Source organism: Meleagris gallopavo, chromosome 10 (assembly GCF_000146605.3).
Source record: "Meleagris gallopavo isolate NT-WF06-2002-E0010 breed Aviagen turkey brand Nicholas breeding stock chromosome 10, Turkey_5.1, whole genome shotgun sequence".
Taxonomy (NCBI): domain Eukaryota; kingdom Metazoa; phylum Chordata; class Aves; order Galliformes; family Phasianidae; genus Meleagris; species Meleagris gallopavo.
In genome coordinates, this window is record NC_015020.2 from 23,522,231 (window position 1) to 23,548,129 (window position 25,899).

At 36.7% G+C, this 25,899-nt stretch overlaps 1 protein-coding gene across 1 annotated transcript in view; it reads right to left on the bottom strand.

The window, feature by feature from the left end:
• Nucleotides 1-796: 796 nt before the first annotated feature.
• FAF1 (Fas associated factor 1) overlaps nucleotides 797-25,899 on the bottom strand; it is a 41,054-nt gene continuing 15,951 nt past the window's right edge. The window contains exons 4-7 of the mRNA XM_010716134.2: nucleotides 19,868-19,948; nucleotides 19,332-19,409; nucleotides 15,650-15,865; nucleotides 797-3,946 (exon numbers count right to left, since the gene is read on the bottom strand). Coding sequence (XP_010714436.1) covers nucleotides 3,863-3,946; nucleotides 15,650-15,865; nucleotides 19,332-19,409; nucleotides 19,868-19,948 — 459 coding nt within the window. The 3' untranslated portion in view covers nucleotides 797-3,862. The remainder of the gene's footprint in view (nucleotides 3,947-15,649; nucleotides 15,866-19,331; nucleotides 19,410-19,867; nucleotides 19,949-25,899) is intronic.

The following is a 25,899-nucleotide window of genomic DNA, read 5'->3' on the forward strand; positions in this document are numbered from 1 at the left end:
CTGGTACTGGTATGCACACACCAAGCAGTGGACTGCAATGAACAGTCTCTGGAAAAGGACTGCATAGCCCATCCCAGGCAAGCACTTCAGTCACTCACCTGAAAAATCGTACTCCTGTTTGCACGTTCCCTCTAAACAAGCTTAAATAATTACATTGTTTGGCAAACCGCTTTGACAGCAGGGAGTGAGTTCGCACAGTAGAAGTAGCCTGTGCTATAGTGATCTTACAGCAGTCTTCTGAAACACTGAAGACTCAGGCTTGTTTCTCCCCAGGCCCATGCTGGCCACAATTTGGGAAAACTTCAGTGTCAAGTACTATTCAGTAAAAAACTTCAGGGGAGACTGATGGAAAGACCACCACTACTGAAATAAAGATGTACCTTGTGCTGCCAGGTGTTGGAATAAAGGACTCGATGCTTATCTTAATAGGCCTCTGAGCTGTGGACCCCGAGTGGCACGCGGCACCCTGGGCTGGCACAGAGCAGGAACCTTCAGCTTCACTGAGTAACGGTGTCCATCAGACATCTCTACCTTCAGCATTTCTGTCAGCCCATGTAACCATTTTCTGGTTCTGCCTGGCAGCGATTCTTTACATGTATTCTGTAGGGTTTTTGGTTTATTTTTTGTTATGGACCTCATTCTAGGGAACCTCAGTCTTACTCTGAGTCATTTAAGGAGTCCGACCACAAGGCTCAGTAAGGAAATGCTTTAGTCCTTCTGTGAATCCGGGTCACAATGATTTTGCTTTTCTTCACACACGGAAGAGTGAAATCATATAGCTTTTTAGTAGAAGTAGTACTGTAATTGAAAATTTATTTTAAATTTCTAATGTCACCAAGTACGTACAGTTTACGAAAGCCGAAGTCCTTTTCTGCTACATTAAAAAGAATAAACAAACCCCCAGCATAGCTCCATTAGAAACTCCCTTGGCACTCTCACTAAATTAAAGAGTGCTTATGCAGAGAATACACAACAAACACCTGTGCTCTGCACATTCTCTAATGGAGATTTAGAACAGCAATGTCTACAGGCAGGAAGTTTCTTCAAAAGCCAAAGACAGCCCCAACTTCACCATCATGCGCTGAAGGCCAATATCAAAAGCCAACACATTGTACAGGATTCCATTCATTAACAGTAATTCCTTAAGACTTAAAACTAATGCATTAATCACATTAATGATAATCCACTAATGTGAGGAACCTGGAGATAAAAAATGTAGAATCAGGGATAACTTCTGCAATAGAAGTGTTACAGTTTTAGGTTAATACTGAATTAGAAAATTAGTCTGTAGAATGACGAGAGCATTAACCAGCAGAGCACATGAAGTGAATTCCATGGTTTAAGAGAGCAGAAAATGATGGCAGAGAATATTAATGTTTCTAGACAGAAAACTGCTTGCATTGAGGATGTAATTTAGAAAGATGACTAGATGTCTGCTTTTTGAAATCAGTATTTAAGGACCAAAATCATAAATGCTTTATTTAAATTGAGTGATACACTTATTTTGGCAGAATGCACCTTCTATACTGCTCCTGATTTATGTACCAGAGGGCAGTAACACCACCAATTTCAACACTTCCAGTTAATTCTCAACACAATATTTTGATAATGACAGTGTATTTTTCAATTTCAATGTGAACAAAATAGGGGAAAAAAGCCCTAAAACTTGTCTTAGAACAAAAAAGGCCTAACAGAACCTGGGAGCACTGACTTCAACACGTTCAACAAATATTCAAGTCACATTTGATAACTTTACAAAACTAGTAACAAAGTAAAGAATATAAAGTCAAAATACAGAAATAAAGTTGAACGAGAGAAAACAGCCCGATGAGATCAAACAAAAGTTAAACGGAACAGGTTAACAGAAACAAGTTAGCTGAAAGGTTGCTTTTCAACTGCAGCAATATTTCAGCAACTCCTTTCTTCAATAGCAGCTCAGAAAGAAGAAGAAAGAAAAAAAGATATGCATCACTTTAAAATCCTCCTGTATGTGTTACTGTGATTGTTTGTAGAAACAGCGTCACCCCAATTTGCAACCTATGCTAATGTCTTATTTAATAAACAGTGGATCTTTTACCAAGAAAACAGAAGTTGAGAATGAAGCATCTGCATTTAGGCTTCCATTACACATACATTTATCTTTCTATTGGCTATGAATTCTTTTATTTGTGAACTGCAAATGGTTAAGATTCACTTACACTTCCAAACCTTTTGTTTGTCACAGATAATTCATTTCTAAAAGTGTCTGATGTAGCACTCACTAATTACAGAATTACAAAAGGTAGAATAAGGCTTTCCCCTGCTCCAAAATTTATATTTTTGGTAAAGGTAACAATATATCAGCTTCACTAACACCCTAATAATAGGCATACATATAATTTTATATCACCATCTTTCCAAAGAAAAGACTAAAGACTAGAAGATGTATGCAGTTGGTTTTTGCTTAGTATGAATTTTCCAAAACAGAACTCCTGCTATGATAAACACTGCGTATTACATAGAAACACGTGGAAAACAATTTGCCAGGCACTACCAAACAAGTTTGATTAGTAGATGACAATTCTGCAGTGCTGTGGTGCACTATCCTGGAGTCCAGATTTAAAAACCAAACAAAACAAAACAACCCCTCCCCCCCCCAACCAACCTGTTTTGATGCACATTTGGCATTAAGTGTACTTTCTGATCTTAGACTCAGTATGTTTGTTCCATGGTTGAGATATTTTAAGTACCAGATTTCTCCTCATCAGACAGCAGGTACCTGGTGCATACATTTCAGACAACAGAAGTAGGATTTCTTTAATTTGAGATGGGATCAGTAATCTACTGTTAAAATGTCCAAAGTGTGCAATAGTAAGGCAGATTTCTTATTACACCATCTCTTGAGATACTCATTGTTTGATGAAACAAACAAGGTGCTTTAGGACAACAGAGTAATAGGATACAAACAAGCGCCAGAATGAAGGAAAACCACCAACATGGGAACTGCCATTTCTTTCTCGATGGGAAATAAAGAACTTTTGTATCTGATATTTGAAAGGTTTTTAACAGCTGATATTCAATATCGGCTGATTCCTGAAGTGTTGGCAAGATACCAGCTTTCTGGTCCTGGCCGTTTCTAATGTTATTTAAATATTCACATCATGCAATAAGCAGTTTCACACACTGCATTGTAATGGAAAATACTTCCTATATGAATCAGAACTGAGACCCAAAGCAGAACCAGTAAATAAATACCTCGCATATATGTCAAACTATATTCTTCAAACAAAACCTTACATCTTATCAAAGAAGTCAGAAAGTACTAACAAAAATTATATGCTTTCTACCATAATACTGTTAAATTTCCATGGCTGAGAATGTCCTGTTATTTTTTTTTTTTCTGCCTTTTTAAATTAGGTGACAAAGTAGAAATTCAAACACAGAGATAAAATGCATATATATGAGAGCACTGGCTCAGCGAGATATCAAATATACAGCATTCTAGTGTCAAAAGTACAGGCAGAAATGTCCAAGATTTCTTGGTGAAAAAGGGGCATTTGAGGAGTAAAAATTCTACTTAACAATCACTCACATTTTAACAGTGCATTAATTATAACAAAAGCTGGATGATAAGTGAGCAACATAGTCATAATGTTCAGTGTTCAAAGCAGAATTTCATCCTCTGCTCATTTAAACGAGGTTGGAACATATACTCATGTACGTGGAACTTTAAGTAGCTATGTTATTTCAAATTTTCAGGATTCTTGCAAGAGGCAAAGTTGTGACATTAAGTTGAGTTGGATGATGGCGCTGATGAAGTGTTCCTCTTGATGCTGTGCCTCTGGCTTGTTGAAAGATGCTTAGTCCTACAATCTTGTCTGATCTATTCTTTTGCCTCTAAGAAAAGGGTTTCTTGAGGATACAGTTTTACCTCCAGTAACGATTTATTTGGATCCAGCTGGGTCACCTGTAAAGACGAGAACGAAAAGATACATGTAAGTAAACTATTTTGAATTCCTTATCTTCACAGTTGAGATTTTTTACTGTAAGAAATCTGTCAGTCATCGTGGAAGTTGTCAGCACTAATCCCCAGAATATGGTGGAGAAATGAGTAGAACTGACACAAAATCTACTGAACACCAAGTCCAGTGCAAGGCAGGCAGTAAAAGTGCTCCGCAGTAAGCAGAAGGGAGAGAGCGGGATCTTCCTCCTTTCACTGGCAGCGAGATGCTACATCAGCTCACCATCTGGCAGAACTGCATCTCTGCCCAACTACTACGTTGCATGTATATCATGCATATATACGTGTGAGTGGAATATGTCTACGTATCGTTTACATTTACACAGTTACATGCATACATTCATGTTATAGGATTGTTTACTGGAGTCTTGACTTCTTCTCACATTATAAAGGTATGCATACAATGCAGGTGGAAACACAGCAGAATTCCAGTGAGAGATCATAGCTTTATGCTATGGGTATAAATGCAAATCCATACTCGTGGGCGTTTTTCCTGAAGTTAAGTTTGTTTATACCATTTCACGTCATTGCTTTCTAAAATTATTCTTTGAAAAAAAATCAGCCTCAATCAAACAACATATTATGAGTTAATATAAGAAATTATAAATGTAGTACTTTCCTTAAATGCATAATTTACCACTCCTGTTACCAAGTAACAGAAACAGTACTGTGTCTTTTTTCTTCCCCTCCCAACTAAAACAGACAAATTTAAAATATATTTGTATCTCACTTGTTTTGCTGGATAACTATACTTGTTTAAATAATGAATTACCTTTAAAGAGCCTATCACTTCCTAAGTCCATTAAAATCGACATAGTTTCACCTTTCTGACTGCAACAGAATTTAAAACATACATATATGAGACAGATGCATATATATATATCTGATATTAATTAGTTTTCCAAAGCAGGGGCATATTTTCTTACACTTCTAGTAGTGTGGTGAGCTATTGCTAAGTGGCTGAAGAGAAAAATAATTTGTAAAAACACCAGAGTCAATTTTAGATTCCTATTATCTACAGTCCAATTATGCATTCCTGCAGAGGTGCCGCTTAAATTATTGAAAGGTTAATATCTTAGAAAGCAAATCTGTTATGTAAAAAACAGCCAAAGTAGTGCATTTAAGTTTGTGATTACAGAGGTATGCTAATTAAGTATCTTGTTGCATTTTTTGATGCTTTAGTATTCTACTACAGTCCACTGCGCTCCAGCACAGAAAGAGAGGCAAACAGGAGTCTGCAATTCACTGCACATAAGTATTGTGCACCTGATAGAAGCAATTCTCCTTTTCAGTTAAAGCTATTATCTAATTAGATCTCTCTGCTTTAAAACCCTGCAACCTCTTTCTGCAGGAAAAAGCAGGAGAGAACAAAAACAAATCTTCCCTACATTTGATGAAAAAACAACGAAAAGCAAATGTAGGCAATGAAAAAAATATTCTAGACTGTAAGCTTATGGAAAATAATTATTCACTATTAGCATTTTTATTTCTATTTTAAAAATTATTATTTGTATCCTAATTCAAGGTTCATATCCTAATCTAAACCCTAAGGTTTGCAAACTTCAAGTACTTCAAATTTTAACAATGTGTAATGCTCTTTCCTCAAAGACCTTAAGCTTAGAAGGTTACTTAAAAGCATTGTGGAGTACCTGCAGCAAAAGGACTGTGCAGATTTTCACCATAATTTCAATGTGCTGCTTAATTCACTGAGGGACAGCAGAGTTTGCAAATGTTTACACCATTACCCAATTAACTAACAATATGGCTCATGCATCTGTCAACAAACAAAGCTGTTGTTGCTTTGTTTTAGCTCCTTGGCATTTTCTGTTCATATAGGTCGCCATTGTACTTAATTATCACACCATAACCCTTCTGCAGCTTCTACTTTGTTATTTGTGGTTTGTAAACATGATGTTCACTACAAAGAATAGCAGCCTTATTAGTGAATCCATCTCGTACCAAAATAAATGGTTTCTCTTGTAAACATATGAAATATAACCTAAGATGCTTTGAAAGTATTTTTGAATAGACTTAGAAACCAAAGAATTATGTATAATAAAGATTAAAGAAGAGCTGTAACCCACAAAGATGTGTCCAATGCAGCATATTAATAAGTTACATTAAGTAAATTTATGTGGGTTATTTCACAATGCAAAGAATTAAAATATTTTCATTATGCGTACTTTGCTTCATCAGCATTAGGGCACATTCTGGAGTCATTTCAGTGCTGAGACTTTGCTCTCATGTCACTGCACTGTGTTCTGCTCTAAAGAGTTCTGCACATTATCTAAGTTATACTGTCTATAAACTCCATACTTGTATTACTTAAAGATTTATTGCATATTATTAGCAATTATGCAGGAAATAATTTAAGCATGTATTTATATATTTAATCTCATTTGCTCCTATTGAACTCACTCATAACATAGGTACCCATAATGCTCAACTACATGCCTTCTTGATTATGGTTACAGAATAAATTGAGTTAAACACTCAGCACTTGCTAATCAAATACCAAAAGCTTAAATGTTTCTTTGTATTTTGAAGTCCCACAACGTTTGTCTTACTACTACTAAAATATGCATTTTTAGAGTCTACACACAACTCCCATGGTGAGAGTAATTAGTGAGGCAAATGTATTTAAAACACACATTTTATGGTTTTATTAAGGTGAATTCTTAGCATTATATTATAATGAAAAGTAAAATAAAAGCCCCAAAAATGGGGTTCTAAATTTGCATAGTGAGGGAGGTGGCGAAGGAAAGGCACAATGTTGAGATGCTGAGAGTACATTAAGTGACAGCAAAATGGCTAAATATTCAAGCACACAGGATTCTTTAGAATAACGTGCAAATGCATTTAGCATTGACTCAAAGCCAAAGCAAACAGTATGTTAGGAGTTTTCATTTTTAGGCAAATGACTTTCTACACAGACTCTGCCACTCTTCAGGGGAAGGTTTCCTAGCAAAGTGCCCAGAGGGCGGTAACAAGACCTTATTTCTGTCAGTGCTGTATCTTGCAATCAAGGTATAAAACGTTTCAAAGTACATTTCAGTTGGTAAAACAGCATTTTTCTTCCATCTACGGGTACAGTTTTATAGGGTCTTATGCTTTGGTGTAATAGAGCTAAGGTTTAATCCAAGGTTTTAATTCCAAGAGCTTCACTATATAACTTGTACTGGATTGGCGCACAGGAAATCGTTATTGCAACAGGCATTTTTTAAATTAATTCTGTGATAGTTATTTCAACTAAGCACAGAGTAGTTGGTTTGAAGTACTTCTGCAGCACTTCGAAGTTTGATATACGACTATGCAAAACCACTGAAGGATAGCTGTGCTAATTTCTGGGTTTCTCTCGAAGAACGTATTAACTATTTAGGCTTTATTTTCAACAAATACCTTGTTTGTACTGTTTGTTTTTTTTTAAAAAAGACTCAATTGTGAAAAATATTGCTAGTATAAACAACATTTTGTTCCTTCTTGTATCACTTCAGTATAATTTCTGTCTTCCCCTTTGCTGACCTATCCATTCTATCGCACGCTCGCATCCTGCACAGCTGTACTTTTATACTATCAAAGGTGTGGTTCCTCACCCTTCCCAACTCTGCAGGGAAAAGATAAAGACAAAATAATTGGCTTAATGCCCAGGAAGGTCATTTAAAAATAAAGAATCAAATACACAATTATTATGACACTTACCCAAGCAGTAAATATCACACCCTTCACTTTTCTCTCCACCCTAGGACAAGGATCTGATTCCTGAGTAGCACAGCCTCTATACCATTTACACACGCATGAATACATTTAATGAATCTAATGGACAAAGAGTTCTTTTACTCTGTTTCCTAATCCTCCTAAAGTATAAATGCAATAGAAATTACTTAAAGGCACACCTGGTAAAGTACCAGGTCTGTTTAAAAAAACCTGTATTTTCTGAATGACACATAAATATAGTGAATTCTTTTCACATATTGAAATATCTGTGGGTTATATAGATAATATGTCCAACTTGTGCAACAAACAAAAGTAGGGTTAATTCACATAAATATATGCAATTAGATCTGGTTTAGTTGAATAAACTTTGAGATAATTTACATCTGAATTGAAGAAAGCCATCTCAAATAAGGAAAAAATAAGTCATACTAAAAGACCTCTAGTCTCATTCTAACTTCAAAGCCTTCATGCAGATACATCACACTCCAATTCATTTCACTCAAATGATTTTCTCAAAACATTATTTTAGATCCAGCATATTTAATAAGTATATTTACAGAGCAAAGTAACAGATACAGATAAGACAGAAAACTGATGCTATAACCTGTACTTTGAGCAAGCATTCCAGTCTTAGAAAAGCTGTACAGCTGCCTGAGATACCCTCTATCTAGTATAAACTGCCAGCAACTTATCTTAACAGGTAGAAGAAAAGAATTTGCTGCATAGCTTATAATCAGTGCAGAAACCTTAATTGCATTACTTGTCTTTTAAGACAGTAAATGAAGAAAAAAATAGGAACTGTATTCTTCTTGGTTTTATAAAACACTAAGTATAATGATAGTATAAATAAGCAGTGTAAATAAGAAGCCCAAGCTTGATGTTGCAGTGATTTGTGCTTTTTAAAAGTCCAACATTATGAATTCATGATTCTACTGAAAATTTTTTTAATTGGGAAAACTACATCACGTTTGCAGAACAAAGCTTAAAAGGACATAAATACTCATCATTCTTACATGCACGTAAAAGAAACGGTGATAGTACTAGAATATCACAGAAGTTGCACGGAGAGCAAGAAGTCGAGGTTAGCGCTGGTGTCTGAGTGGGATGAGCTGCCTGCACACACCTGATGGTGCAGCTCTCCTGGTGCCAGCAAATCCCAGACCAGCAACGGAGAACTCCAGATTCTGAGTGCAGAGGGAGATGCTGTAAAGCTCTCTTCAGATTTTTTTGGTCTTTTATCCCTTCTGTTTGGTTTGAAATCAATGATCTATTTAGTAATTCTCTCTGTGATTTCTCATAAAAAAAGAGAAGCTGATGGAATAGCCTGGAACAGCTCTTTTCCTGACAAAGGAAAAGCTCCATCACCTTCACACTGTTTACTTTCAGTTTTCTTGCTGAGTGTAGAAAAGATTTAAATAGTGGCATTTACAGATCAGAGCATTTGTATGTTAAGCGTCCTTTCTGCTGTGCCAAGGAGCAAAGCAGTCTGTTACTCGTGGCACTGCTGCCAACGTGCTTATACCAAACTAACCATTATTCATGTATTTAATTATTTAAAAAAAACGTGCTAGCTACAGAGACGACAGATCCCAGCCCCAGAAATAGTGTAGCTTTCACAGTAGATATTGATGACATGCTAAAAGAAAGCTGTATCTTCTGAAAGTCTGCAAACACACAAACGCATTTAGTGCCTCAAATGTACTGCAAGAACTTTGCTTTGCAATCGTAGGTCCCAAAGGGGAACAGATAGGAACACAGTCACACACGTGAGAGCGATCCATGATTGGATTCATATGAACTTAATTATAACTGCATGGAAAAACAATCCAAAAGGATTTTTATCAAGTTCAAAGGATTAAGATGTTCAGCTAGCACAATGGTATCTACTGTATAACATTGTGAGTGGTAGATAGGTAAATAGAATGAAAAGCGCGCCTAAGACTGCTTTGGTGATTTAGTCTGATGTATTACTTATGCAATTACCAAAACAGCAGGAGATCATTAAATTTTCTGGTAAGCAGACACAGCATTCTTAGTATCATAGTACTACAAAGGCTCTTTATTGGTATTTTATCATTACATTTTCTTCCTACGAGGGGAATAAAACTGCAAAACTGACATTCAGCACAAATTCTGCAGAAAAAAAGTAAAAGATGTCTTTGAGCTACTTTATGCTGTATCATGCCATACCCAACAGCAAAGCTCTGCAGCTTAACTAAGGCATCTTCCTCTTAACAATAACACGTGCAAAATGGTGCAGTGCTGAATAAAAGAACACTTCTGGTCAGAGGGATGTGCTTGGATGGAATATATTAATCACGTGGCTGGTATTAGTCATTGGGTTAACTAATGAGGATGACTCAACTAAGAGCTCACATACAGCACTGAGCATTCAGTTCTCTGGTGAATGCTTACTTCAGTGAGTCTTAAGTAGAACAGCTTATCTGACATGCACTCCTATTTGCTAACATTAGTTAAACATTCCCCATATTCAGACAGTTGTCATACGAGATCAGAAACTATACTCACCTACAGAACACAATTATTTTTAGAGTAAACAAACTTTTACATTTCCTTTCAGTGACTTTATATAAGAAGTGGTTTAATCTTTCTCTTTAGATATCAGTTATGCAAACACTAGGTCTAAAGAAGCTGATCAAATCTTTCATTCTTGGAAGAAAACATGGAAATCTTTTCTATAATACTTACAGAATTTTTTACTACATACATAGAAATTACATTTGCACAAAAACAGACATTACATTTCAAGGAGCATCTACTCTCTTATAATGTCAGGAACTACAAGTACTGCCATCAACTTCAGGATGAGAATATCAACTATTCCCTCTGTAGGTGCTGGCTGAAAGAGTGTGACACTACTCTGTGTGAGCAACAAACTTACCAAAACCAACAAAACATAAGGATTGCAAGAGCTTCAGCATTCTGCTTGCAACTATACGTGCTCCAGCCCTCTGGAATTCCAAAGTTATCAGTCCCATCGCTCTGCTGTTAACAGCGAACAGGAAGAAAGACTAGAAACCGTGCCCTTAGAAGAGGCACGGGAATATGCTAGTCTGCTATGGCCAATTTACTTAGACAAATTCTCAGTGTCTTAACTAAGCTAAACATAGCTGCTTGAATAAATAAAATAATATATCCTCAAAGAGAGAAAAAGCAAGGGCAGGTAGTACTGACATAATGACAGTTTTAATTGCCAGGAGGAGGGATGACTAACTCTGTGTCTGTGGCCTCCTGCAAATTAGATAAAGTTGATAATTACATGCCATCTTCAGATATATTGCCCTGAATAATTTCAGATTATTGTGAATGAAAACAGATAGGCACTATTTTACACAGTAGGAAATATAATTAATATTATTGCTTAAATTATGTGAATCGTTACATTTTGTCCTTCTGAATTCCTCCTTGTTCAAGCTCCTTTCCCAGATTATGTGAGTGACTAAATACTAAAACTGCTATTAGGTATAACCACGATACTGCACGAATCCTCTCTCCAGCTAAATATTTCTTCATTCTTTCTATCAAGATGATGTTAAAATTGAGAAGTGGTCCTGGTCATGCATTTTTCAGGAACTACCTAATGAGTTTAAAAGCAGATTATTAGAAGGAATTAGTTTGCACTGGGTGCAATGCAGAACAGTTCATACAAAGAATGGATTCTAGAATGGACTGAAGTACACAAAATTGCTAAACTAGCACAGCTGTACAGAGATCATAACTTTACCCTTTGGAGAATATCAGAGGATAGTCACCTGTTCAGATGAGTGTTGAGTACTGATGCTTAACTTACTATCCTGTTGCTGCATTTTCACCGTGGGAGTCAAAAAGGATTTCTCCCACCAGAACAGTGAAATGAACAATCTTATTTGGCTTTGTCTTACTCTGTATTTCTACACAACATGAAGAATGGTTTGGCACCAAACTTGCTGAAATCCAGATTGTACCTAATTTAAATTGACATGTGACTTGAGTTAAATTCATTTGCTGTGCTTTCAAGGGACACAGATTTTTGTTTCTGTTTATTCAAACTGCTGTTGAAATTGGTTAATTAAAAGGATTTAAAAAATCTTAATACTCTAAACAGAGCAAACTGGTTCTGAATTATTAAGCAACATTTTAAATGCATTTAAATAACCCTAAGTGACTTAACTGACACCTGATCCTAAGCTCTGCCTCAGAAAAACAAAATGTGAAATACTGTAGAATGTTGGCTTACTAGGGCTTCCAGATACAGTAAATAAAAAGCTTAAGTCTCTAATGCAGTCTGCAAAATGCATTATTCCAAATTCATAACTGATGTTCCACTTCAAGGAGAAACGAGCAGAAGAATTTGTACGCTGTAGCTTTGATTTTTTAGATGAAATTGGTAAGCTCAGTCTTTATTTGTTAATGAGATGGACCTGTGAGAGCATTTCAGGACCTCACCTTCTGATACAAACCGCAAAACTTCTACAAATGTACCATTAATCCCTACAGCACTCATCTGGGCGAATTTGTTCAGCTGAAGTACAGCTTCAACTAGATATTGTACATTTCAGCTTTTTTTCTACAGCATGATCAAACGCCCAGTCCACAAGACATTAAAGAGTTACAGGAATACTTCTGCAGATCTCCACAGAAGGAAGTGAGGAACCGGTCATACAGAAGGTCTACAGAGTTGTGGGAGAAGACAGACCTGCAGAAAGCAGGCTGAGATGACTTGTGAAATTAGTGTTTGGGAAGGCTTTTGAGAGAAAGGGCCTTGATTAAAAAAATTCGAAGAGAAAGTTGACTGAGCATGCTAATATGCTCAGTGTAAGCTCTTTTCTGTTATAGTTGAATGCATTTTGAAGATTGGAGTGACTGTTGGAAGAAAAAGGACTATAAATCTAGAATCAGCACACACATTTAAACAGCATATTCATTTACTTCCATAAAGCCTTTGCAGGTGCATTTAAGAATAAGGCAGAGAACTTGTACTACTGCTTTTTGCTCAGAAAGATGTGCTTGCCAAACATTTTCAAATGTAGAGGAACAAATTACCTGCTGGCTCAGCCTACTAGTGTGGAATACCTTGCTGGTAAGGTATGCAGTCCTGTCTTGGTTAAGGTACTGAGAAAGGAGGTGGTTAATATCTAATTTCAGTGCTAGTAGAAAGAACAACACAGTCAGTGACAAAGACCCAATAACAAGTTGCTGCATGTGCTTAAATGCTTTGGAATGTCACTGCTGCTTTAAAAACTACAAGTGGTGTCTAGAAAAGGTTAATCTGGGTATTTACTCATGTGTAGAAGTTTGTATTTACAGTAGGGTTATGATACCAACTTTAAGTTAGCTAAGGATATCTGTGTAAGCAACTGGAACATAGAACTAAGATCTAATGAATTTTTATTTACCAAAGAAGCGAAAATACTTCAATGTATCAGGACTGATGGCTTTGAAAAGCATATTTTGAAAAACAGGTAAAAATTCTTCTGACAAGTTTCCCACCAGAAAATGCTGATTTGCTTGGAGATAATCCCCTCATTTAGATAAGTCTGAGACTTCTGGGAGTGTGTATGTTACTGTAATACAGATTAGGAGAGAAGAAAGATTATTAACTTGAGATGTTTTCATCAAGCTGCAGTGAATGCTCCACAAAGTAATTCTGATAACTTCAAAACAATTTTTTTTTTCTTTCAAAAATGTTACAAAGACAATTTAAATGTTATCTTTTTTCTTCTTGAGCACAAGCACTGCAAACTTTTTTTTTCCACAGACTTCAATGGATGTCTGTGACACACGCAGCAGAGGGGTCTTGACAACTTACACTGCACTTTTAAGAGGCTGTATGCCACAAAGCTTAAGGTAACAAATGTAGTTAGCATGCTTTCAGTGCATTCATCTTTTCTTTTCATTTTTTAAACAAACAAACAAAACTCTTCTCTTTGTGGACTTAAACAATTCCAGCTTTCCAAGTCTGTGGAACATGGCAGATGTCATTTATAGTTAGAAACCCCCTGGGGACTACTTTCTATCTGTTAGTTCTGGTGGTCATAATGGCAACCAGATTCATACACTGCCACTGAGTCAAATCAGCATGAATCATTTATGTGACTCCTCAGACATGGCACTATTAAGTTGGAATCATAGCAAAAAGATGACAGGGTCTTGCAACAGACCAACAGCTCTGTAGCCTGCCATAAAATTATTTTTCCGCCTCAGTGTTTTCTTTCTTGTAGTTTCACAAATTTACTGAAGGTACCACCCCATTTTGAATTAGTGGCCTGTTTTCTTTTCCATTCTTTTTTTGCTCATTCTCATTTGAGCCATCCAGTCAATTAATGGTGACAAGGATGTGATTATATACAGATACAGCCAGTCTAGACAGTGAGGTTTTAAACTGGAAAAATAGAGTAATGTCTTCATAGGTTTTTGTAGAAGTCAAATTGTACTAAGACAAATGTATTACAAGCAGAGAGCTACGACTTGCAGAATATTTTAAATACACATGAACATTGTTTGGACTGTAAAAATTCTTTTCTGTTGAATAAACTGAATGATCTATAATAGCGGAAACACAGCTGACTTCTAATCTACGGTTCCACTGGAAACAACATCACATGCTTAAGGAGTAAAGGTAGTTAGTGATTAATGACATTCCCTAAATGCTCCTTCTCAGTCTGACTGATTAAGATTCTCAATATAAGACAAGGTCGAAAAAAAGCTGCAAGTACTACAATAATCTTGTTTACAGAGTTATGCCAAAAATCTTCAGAAATCACATCCACTCCCAAGGTCATAGCTGTTAATCACATTATTTTCTTCCCCTTTTGGAGTACTTGTACTGCTTGAAACAGCTTATAAATCGGATGGTAAAGCAATAGGTTGATGTTACAAAATGTTACTGTCACCATGCCAGTCAGAGCCCTACTGCCCTATTCCTAGTGAACTTCCTCCATTGGCAGTGATAAGAAAGAAAATGGAAAAGCAACTCAGGTAGTGAGTTCCTTTGATGAAAAATGGTTTTACCAGTCACCTGAAGATTTCCCCAGCCCAGAGCTGCCCCAACTCATTCGCAGTACTGGGGGTAGTATGGCCAAAACCTGCTGTATTTCACCCATCATTGATTGGCTCAATTTGTAGTCAACTCTGTATTACCCATTACCTTCACCTTTCACGCAGCACCTCCTGTTATCACAGTTAGATCCACTGACTTTCACTTTTGCTGTAAGGTAATGAATGACTAGATAAAAAGTGAAAGTTAAATTGTAGTAGAGTAATAGGCATATTTTGAGGGAAATCAAGTAACAAGCACATAAATATCCACTGATAAACCAGCAGAACTGAATTTGCTTTTGTAAGCAATATGTGGTATTGACTTTGAAAATCAGTCCCAAGCAAGTACATCATCAGAATTTGGAGGTAGGAAGCATAAATGATTACTTAATTGTATGATGTAACAGGTGGATGAATAATTCATCACAGGATACTGATTAGCTCAAAACCACTTATTATCTGACACTGAGCCTTCCTCCTGCTCATGACATAAAATTGCAACAAAATGGCAAAAATAAAATGACTAGAAATACCAGCCTGTAACAGATCTAAACAGCATGCTATCACTGATGCTGTTTTCTGTGAGACAGGAAGCAGGAGATGCAGTCAGTGTTTACAAGCAGTTTTCACTAAATGTGATCCACAAATTGTTTGTTTCAGAAACTGACCATTTTTTTTAATGCCATTGGAAACAGACTTTGGAAACAGTGTATTTTTGTATGTAACGTGACAGCACTGTTAGGTTAGCATCTGGCTTGCTCACAACCACGGCACTTGGCAGCACTCTAACTTACACAAGCATATCTTTTATCTTCTACCACCCTATAACGTACCGGTCAACTAAACATGGACAACTCAGAAGCAGCAGTATTATTCCTGGAAGGGATATTTACTCACATCTCTCCTCGGAAAGGTGCCCAGAAGCTTGTATTCCTCCCAAGGATATCCCTTGGAAGCCACAAAATCAAAGACAACCTGCAGCTTGCTGCTGGCCAGGAAACGTCGCTCAAAGAATTCTCCGCTGGGCGTCCGAATCCGCAGTTTGCTGACCGACTCGGTGCTTTCCTCTTTTGGTTCTGGAGGCAAAGACTGCTCAAGAGAAAGCCTGATAGCCTGAGGAAAAATAACCATTTAGGTTGCAATATTAACAACAGATGAAAAGCATAGAGAGCTTTTTTGTTTAAGTCTTACAGAATTTCAAGATATACCACAGTGTTCAGAGCCACAGTTTTGCTTTATATCTCAATGACAAAATTATTTCTGTTCAGTCCTTAATAACAGCCCACCACACAACTAATAAAAATAAATCCTTTTTTATAACACATCTTATTGGGTCTACTGTTAACGCACAAAAGAGATAAGAAGTAATTTAATCATTTGGCAGAAAGCCTTGAAAAATTTGAAAGAGTAGTTGTCAAGCAGCCAATTGCTTCCTTAATGGCTATAAATTGAAGGTAGTAAAAGTATTTCTCGAAATGCACTTGTTATCAAACTGCCTTCCTCCTAAACAGAGTTTGTAACAGAGACAAGGGCACTTGGTGGCAGCTCAGAATAAGAAGAAATATATGTAGAGATTTACTATGAATAAACTAAACCACTGCTAGACATAATAAAAAATATCATGAAGATGTATTAGATATCTATAGTATATACAAAAATCAGAACAGTCAAAGAAGAAAACTGGGCAGACAGACATAGGAGCATTAAGATTTTAAGACAGCAATTACTATTATTATTTGCAGGACAATTATTCCAAGCACAGGTGCGCACATCTTCTGAAATAACATGCATGCAACCAGGCAGCACTGCAATGGCCAGGGCACATCATGTATCTAAAAATGTCTTCCTGCTGACACGGTGTGTGTTGCTGACGTTAAGATTTTAAGGGCAGAAATCAAGTCTTCTTTCCCTGCCTCCAGGACCTACGTTAACACTTTGATCAGAATTAAAAAAATAAATAAAAAAAAATCAACAATCAAACACCACCATCACCAAAGATACCTGATTTCAGACTGCTGCAGTAAGTAGGCTTGATTTTCAGGGATACCAAGTGTTGTTGGCTCTCTTGGACAGATACTGATTCTTATTACAAATTAGATCATACTTAGAAAGCAGTCTTGTTAGCTACCACCTCACTTAATGCAACAGTTAATGAGAATTGCAACGAATACAAAAAGCATAATAATTCCTCATCCAAAAGGCACCTCTCCAAAATGAAGAGGCAGTCAGGCACTGATTCACCTGGATTTTCAAGGAACTTTCATGATGCACAGTTGCTATTTGTGCCTTTGAATATCTCCCCAAGGTCATTTAGTTACAGAAACTGATGGAGGATGATTATGTTGAAGAGAAAGGAATGGGCAAGAGCAAGATGATGAAGCCTTTTAAATAGTCTACTTCTTACACACGAATCTCTAAGCAAATTATAGCTCAGTATAAATATTTATACATAGAACTTGAGTTCATTTTTGCTCATCTACTATGAGATTATATTTTAAATAGATTCTATTTTAATTTTCTCTCTCTCCACACTCAACCACCTGCTTACTGTCTTTCTGTTTTGACATTTCCCCACACAGTATAACAACAGATGCTACATTATTTACGGATCCCAATCAATTATATTATAGAAAAATAAACAACAGTAGCTCATTAGAGCTCTTTTCTTTGTGCAAAGAATGCGTCGCTCCCCAAAGTAACCAGTCTCCCAGGCTTCAACGTGAAATGGCAATTTACAATGGATATTCTGTACTAGCAAATCAAGTCAGAAAACAATGATGAGCTGGATCACATTAATAACTCTTGAATCTGAACAAGCAATTTCAGTTTTGTTGATAAAAAGATGTTCGTATGTGAATAGCTCAATAGTCTGACTTTAAATATATGAACTGAACAGAAAGGCACTTCTGTAAGTAAACACTGTTGCAAAACAATTCAGTATAAGTAATCTGTATACTTGAAAATGGGAGTGTTAGTAAACATTATTGTTAAAATCCCTTTTGTTCTACTAAGCAAACAGATCCTATTATTTTCATTACTGCAGCCTACATTAAAACAGGGAAACCCGCATCTGTTTTGATAACAGGGACTAGTTTTGCAGGCTTCATGTAGGAAAACAGTTTTTTTCAGAAGGGCAACGTGTAAGAAAAGGTTCAGGAGCAGATATACTAAAGCAGAGTGAATTATTGTTTCTATGCATACCAAATTACTTAAATAAATAAAACATACTTATTATTTCAATCTGGTGATGGATTTCTCAGTAGTCTGTTACTGCTACAGTACTGATTTATTTCCAATTGCTATTAACCTCACAGAATGGCAGCCTTTTGAATCCTCAACAAAATTCTCACAGTCCAGTTCTGTACGTTACCCACCCAGTTGTGTTTTATTTTTGATTCTTGGCTTATGTTAACAACAGGAGCTAAAAAACTCACCAGATACTGTAGGATAATACAGGAGAAGTGAACTATCTTTCTACCAAACCACTGAATATGATGGTTTTGACTGAATCTAGTATTTACAATGCAGAACTGTTTAAAAGGATTTTGAATGCTTAGGTGGTTCAGATTTTCTAATGCAATTATCTTGGTCAAAATATATATGCAAATGCATTGCTTATAAAGTTTGTTTATCGGGTTTATCTCAGGGAATAATAGATGCATCGGTAGCCAACTTTTTTCAGTTGTGTAATGCAATTTTTTCATACATCAGCAAAGTACACAAGACTGAAATGTCAAGTATGTGTTTAAGTCTGGGAGGGGGGGGATGAGGAAGGCAGTGATTTATCAGGATTCTACTAGGCTTCAACTAAACGGAAAATTAAATGAGAATATAACGCCGAATTTCAAATCTCCATCAGTGATGGGAGACAGAGCAAAAAAGTTATATAAGTTCCACTAAAAAAAAGGAACTCTCATATTTTATAAATATTAAATATTCAAAGTATATTATATACTTGTGGTAATATTGAAACTATACTCAGGAAATATATATTCAATTGGGATGTTGATACAACTTTGTAGTCATTAGCAAATTCCTCACAAAATCATCAATGCCTAGAAGCCAAAGGACAACACTGAGTCAACTCTGCTTTTAGTCAGTACATTTATGTGTATTGAAAATTTTATTCAAAGGTTTCAAAGTCCTTTTCAAATAGCTGTGTTTCATAGCAGCCCTGTAAGGACATCTATTTCAAGATCACTTCACAGAACAGCAGAAAATCCTCTAATGACTAGCCTGTTTCACCTTTCCTTTGAAATGTGGTGGGGCTTCAGGGGAAGAAACATGGCTGTAACGCAGCCTTTTTTCTTCTCTTTCAAACTGTACTCTATACTTGCCAGGAGTCAAAAAAGAGGAAGCTGCCAATACAAGTAAATCCGTTTACACGGTAATTTATACCTGCAGCGTATGCCTATGTTCTTTTACACATCTATGATAAGAAATTAATAAAAATATTAATTTGAGGTTCACATTAAAAAGTACACTTTGAATTAAGGTTACAAAATGTGCTGAATGAAAGCTGCAACCTCCAGAAGCGCCAAAAATCCAGAGAGCAGCTTGAAAAAGTCAAACAGCCCACCTCACGTTCTTCCTCCTGTTCTTTCCGAATCTGTTCCAAACGAAACTGCTCTGCCATTTCTCTCTCTTGTGCTTCCCTCTAATAAATAGAAACAAACAGTAATCAGACATGTTCACTTCACTTTCCAGCGTTCTGTTTACTGGTGTCCATTAAGCTGTATGAAAGCAAAGAAACTTCTTAACTGTTCTGTTGGAACAGGAATGGTTCATGGATGACTGACATATCTGCATAACATAAAGCCATATGAATAAAACCTTCATAGTCCTCTTGAAGCTTGTTAATGGAAAGTAATCTCAACTCAACTTCTGTCGTCGAGAATTTACAACATTATTATGATTTTTTACATATATTTTGAAATCTCCATTTTGAATTGTCTAACCATTTCATTGCCACTTAAGGCAATTACAGTCCCTACAGCAAAGGTCTACTCTTAAAAAGCAGAACTGAAGTGAGGGAATCCTCTGCTCCACAGAGATTTCACCGCTTGTAAAGAGCCTCATGTTCCAGCATTCCCACTGCCACTTTCCCACACACACCTTTGCTCTGTCAGCTTCGAGCGATATGCGGTATGCTTCATCCTGCTCCCTTTTCACATTTTCTCTGGCTTCACGTTCATCCTGGGAAAGAAAAAAAAGAAAAAGAAAATGAAAACTAGCAGCACACAGTGACAACCGGGACACATATCTTCATGTTCACTGCTATTTTCTACCCTCAATGACTTAACAGAAGAATATTTGATATCTCATAGGGATGTCAGTCATGCAGCTGACCACTTGGTCTGCCTTGTAGTATGGAAGGGCATTGCGTTGTTTAGAGAACAAGGCTGGATTTTAGCTAGCTTTCTGCTCCAACTGACAGCAGGCAAATGCTCGTCCTTCATGAGGATGCCTGCTCCCAGGTCCTTCCTTGGTAAACTTGTTCTCAGAATGATCTGCCTAGGGTCATGGCTATTAAGACCCACAGACCTCAATTCATACTGAATACAACAATTTAAAGTAACAAGCTCTGCCCTGAAATGTCTCAAACACACAGAGGCAAGCAGACAAGAAACATGAGGTTAGCATGCCAGCACACCTAGCAAAGTATCTTATTAGCAAACAGTAAAATATGCCAATGACAAACTGAGGTATCATCCATACAGAGGAGGATCAAGATGCAGATATCCCTGAAAGCTGGAATAACTGCATCACAGGGATATCTGACAAAGCAAAGTATGCAATCCATAGCTCTGTCCTCTGCTGCTGCAGCCATAGACAGGGCGTGCTGCTCTGTGCTTATTCTTCTCACATCCTATAATCCTCCCAGAGCCCCGTAGAGGCTGCAGAGTTTCCTACAAAAATCAGTAAGATTTAGCTGTAAAATTGCTGGTGGGCTGAGTGCTGTCACCCAGAGTTAGCAGCAACACAGCACTTACACTGGGGCTTCAAAGAAATGAAAATCTACCGCTCACTCCCTTGTGAAGCATTATGGTAATCTTTCCATTCATCTGAAAGGATTGTTCCACATAAAGGAATCATTTTCCAAACAATCCAATCAATTTGTTCCGAGAAACTTCTCTACTTGGCAAAAACTCAATGGAAGGAGAGTACATCAACCGTTATTGTCTGGTTATGCAAACATGCTGGAATGTTCCTCAAATGAAACTCCTTAACGTATTGGTGGTTAAGAACTTCTGAAGTTGCACATAACCATAAGAGAAAAGGATAAATTGCAGGAAAAAGTATACAACCTCCATCTGGAAAGTAATCAGGTATTTCTAGAGGAAACTCTTCTTCTTTATAAAGCAGGACCCCACATTGTTCTGCAATCATTCCTCCTAAATTTCACTCACAGAAGATAGAGAAACCATCACCTTAGTTCAGCAGAGCTACAACATGAGTAGACTGAATTCTTCCAAAACATTTTGTACTTTCTGTAAGCACACCGTAAGTTTAAAATGGTGGGAAGTAAAACTATCTTCCCAAACCAACTTACAGACAGAAGGCTACTTGAGGCAACCTCCAGGGGATGAGCATTTAAAAAAATATTAAGAATTGTTTTGGAGACAATCTGTTCAGCTTTCATGTTTTGCAACTTCATGCATCGTCATAAGTGAATTTCAAGATTCGCACAAGTCCAGTAATGCCGGAGGGAAAAGTGAAAGATCAGATGCAATTGTTGCAACTACAAGCTCTTTCTTTTGCCAAAGGTTGCTAGCAATTAACATACATTACTTCAGTTTACCAAAAACAAACAAAAAAAACAACCCACCCTCCGACTGATGAGAAATTGTGTACTGACTTTCATCCTGCATTATAAAAACTGCCTAGAAAACTCAAGAAGTGAGTGAGAAGTGAGTCCATCAGATAAGCACGGGCTTCATTTACTTACAAGGATCTTCACTGAGTAATTTTTGAAATCAGTTTAAATTACATAATTTGGCTGGTGCCTTCAAAATATACTGATGCTATAGATCCTACCATAAGAGTATAAATATTAATTCCAGACATTAAAAACTACATACTTGTTTCCTCCCTGCTCATCACAGTCACCATCGTCCTAAAACTGGATTATGAAAAAGATGCCAGGAATGTGAAGAATTGCTATGCATGACTGCCCGGTCCTCACAAAAATATGTAAGCCACATCTAAAAGCAAATGACTGTGCCACCAATCTTTGCATTACATGGAAACAATATTCTTTTTACTGAAACACATCTCAGAGACACATCTGCAGGTAGAATAAACAGCACTGGAATTCCAGCTTCCATAGGAGAAAAGCAGATGTAATCAGTCATATGGAATGCAGTTCTGCGTTGTTGTGTTTTGCTGACACCAACCCCACTCTACAGGATCAACCACAGCTACAGTGATTACAGCAAATGTATTCTCTGATTCAGAATTACACTTCGGAGGAATTTTAAACATCAGATGCTGTTATTTTTGTAGTCTAGTTTTTTTTATTTTTGTCATTGTTTTTTCTAAGAGAAACCACACAAAGTATAAGGATGACTCACATTCACCAGAAAACATTTTTTAAAATGACAGAAAAAGCAGATCTAAATATTTTGCAAAGAATCTTTCATCACACTAACAAAGAATGCATTAAAAATTTTTTTTTTTAAAAGCAATAATTAAAAATCATGTCACATGTGTTACTAACAAAATGTGAGATTTTTGCAACATCTACTGAACATCAATAAATGCACTTCCACATTACTTTTGCAATGAATACAAAATGACAATCTTCCATTTTCAAGAAATCAAGACATAAACAGACAAAGTCTTATCCTGGTTCACTTGAACTGCCTACATCAGAAACAGAGGCCATACTCATAGGTGGAAGAAAACAAGTTATTGAAACCATGTGAGGATTACAGTACAGCACACAGGACTATATCTTCTACCTCAAGAAAGCAGACAGCAAGAGTAAAGACAAGTCAGTGATTAGTGTCAAACATTACAGAGATATTGAAAGATTTCTACAGGCAAAGATACCACAAAAACAATGAAACTGCTCATCAAGATGAAAACGTATGACCTAAGCATTCATTAAGGAGGTGAACGAAAGGTCTCTGCCTTCCCATTTTGACTGTGCACCAGTAAGGGTGGATGTTCATTCAGTTGAAAGCTGATATCCTCAATAAAGAGAATATGAATTTTTCTACAGAACGTACTCTTTAGTTATTAATTTCTGTTATAATGCACGTTAGAGATGTTAAATCACAACACAAAAAATAGTAAATACACATTCATGAGAGGGTTAAAACGGACCAGACCAAATATTCTTGAGTAATATTCACAGCAACAAGACTAAGAAAAAACTCAGTTAAGGTTAAGAAGAAATATAGGATAACACTCTCCAATAATTATTCCTTATTCGTTCTGTGAAGTCACCTCTAAAGCACCTAAAGCAGACATTGCCAGATGTAGGAGGATGAAAAAGCTGGATTTCCGATTGCATTTAGGATAGCAACACCCTCTTCTCCTGCTGCTTATACAGGGAAAAAATACACAAGGATAAAAAAAGAAAAGGCAGCTTTTTGGATGGGATATTTTACTGGATATGTCAACCTTGGAAGTGCTGGGCTTTTTGTTGTTGTTGTTTGTAGGTAGGATTTAATGATTTAACCCCAGATATTAGTTTTGCACCTGATTGGTTTCAAGGGAGATGTGCTACATTTTATTCCCCATTGCGTTTTAGGATGAGTTTTATTGTGAAGTAAAGCCAGATAAAACAACTTGAGAAGATCAGCATGAGCAAAAGACATTTACCATAGCATCAGTGAATAAATGGATGTTACAAAAGACAAAACAAAAAAGTTTATTCACAAACGCTGAATGTTCACCAGAAAGATGGCTCATCTCACTGAACCACTCCTGAAATTAAAAACTGCAAGTGCTTTAGGCTATTCATGGGAGCGTTAAGGAGAAACACCCCTTTGTCCAAACAAACCAGTTTAATAAAAGCATTAATTTGACTCACTGGAGATGACAGACTTGCACATTGTGTAACTTAAACATACACGATGGGGAATATGTAGAAGAAAAAAGTGTACACAAAGTGTATGAGCCATATGGGGATGACAGAAACAAAGCAGAGGAAAGTTTCTGTGGTGGCAGAAGCAGAGGTGGGGAGGCAGAATCCTACCTGTTTGTATCAGCCCAATTCCAGATACTGATTTTTGTAATTTACCTCGAGTGATAAGAATGAAAACAAAAACAAAACCTTGTAGAAACAGACCTGCAGTTACTTTCCATGAGAAGTCATCCATATGGCCTTGTGGATGACTACAGATGTGGGTTGGGTTGCAGGGAAAGCTGAGGTTTATTAAGAGAAGCAAAGCTAATATCCGGTGATTGCAGCCAGCAGCACGCACAGCTGAGAATCAATCTTAACTAAAGATACTTTCATTTCATTTTCTTTATTTTCACTGTCATTACTCTGCATTTTGTTCAAATTCAAAACGGCTTGTAAACTCTTGAAGGCAGCAAACGTGCCTGCTGGTGTACTGGTATGGCACACAACAGGAAACCAATTGCTGGAGCCTTGGGGTGCCATCATATTACAAATACAAAGTTGGAAAATTTATTCAAATAAATTTTGATTACTGTAGTTTAACAAGTTATAACTAGTAATAATTAGTAAATGTGCTAATTGGGTTTTCAAGAGGTTATATCACAGTCTTTGTTAGATGCCTGTCATCACCATTATCTTCTTGTGCTTTGGAATTTAATGAATTTCATGTATTTATTCACGTAGCCTCCTGTTGTGTGAGTACTATATACCATGATATACATGCAACTTCTAGATGGGACAAAAAATATTAAAGGTATTAAAATGCCTAGTTTCTAACGGTTTTAATTCAATTCCTAAACAGAAATTGCAGAGGTCTTCCTGCATTGCTGATGGAAGCATTTAGGCCATTCTCTACCTGGAGAGCACAACTGCAGGAAAGGAGTGGAAAAAAGCAAATGATCTGAAGCAGGAAAAGACCATCGGATTGCAGTTTAGGAGAACATTCACAAGGGCTGCTCCTTTTGAGTTTCCTTTGTGGCTGCGAGATACAATTTTTAAAGAGGAAAGAAAGAAAGGTGTTGGAAGCCAGAACTGCTATATCATCATTGCAGGAAAAGAATAAAAAGGAAATCTCTGATATTTGACACAAGAGCACAAGAGCAGAAAAGGAAGACATGATGATATGAAACTCCATACTGCAAACTTATAAAAAGAACACGTGGTCAGCAAATCCCTGCATAGTACAGACAGTTCTGAGATAGACACACTAGCAATATCTCTGCAAATAGCTGCAGTAATGAAAAGGTGAACTGATGTATGTTGCTATTTTTGGAGTGGCTTTTTTCCATTTACATATTTTTAAAATCCCTATCCAGATATTAATTAGGAATGACATACATTTTTCTCATCCTGCAGCATCTTGGAAGAAGAAACATCGTCTAAGATCAGACAGCAAAGATTCAGACTTTGCAGGTCTCCATTTTTCTACAGTTTATCTTCAGTAAGACTGTTTACATCAATTTTTCCAGTTTAAAAATTCTTAAATATCTTTTACAGAGTGTATCAGCTGTCTAAAGCAAATTGAAGCTCTAAGTGGGATTTGTAGAAGTAAAATTTTTTAAGCAATTGTAGGTATTTAAATTCCACCTGGAAGTCTTAATTTGAGAGCAGGAGTGCTAGTGTTGCATAACTACAGTAAATACGATGAGAGACCTACTGTTACTTAAAAGTGGACAAGTTGGACCAGCTGTGTAACAGTCAATGCTTTTACAGTAATAAATGTTGACAGCAAAAATAAAAAGAATGCATTACTGAGACATCATCAAATGAGCCTTGTCATTACATGGAAACTCCACCCTGTATAAGCTTGTCAAAAAGTGTTACTGTAATCCTTTGAGAAGCCTCCTCCTCAGGCAACAGAGAAAAATGCTTAGGATCAGCCCAGAACAGGTGTGTTGTACTGTAATGCCAGTGTTTAATCACAGATCTCTTTACATTAATCTCACACAGGAACTAACTTGGATCTATGTGGACCCATCATGCAATGCTGAGATGATTATTTAACTATCAA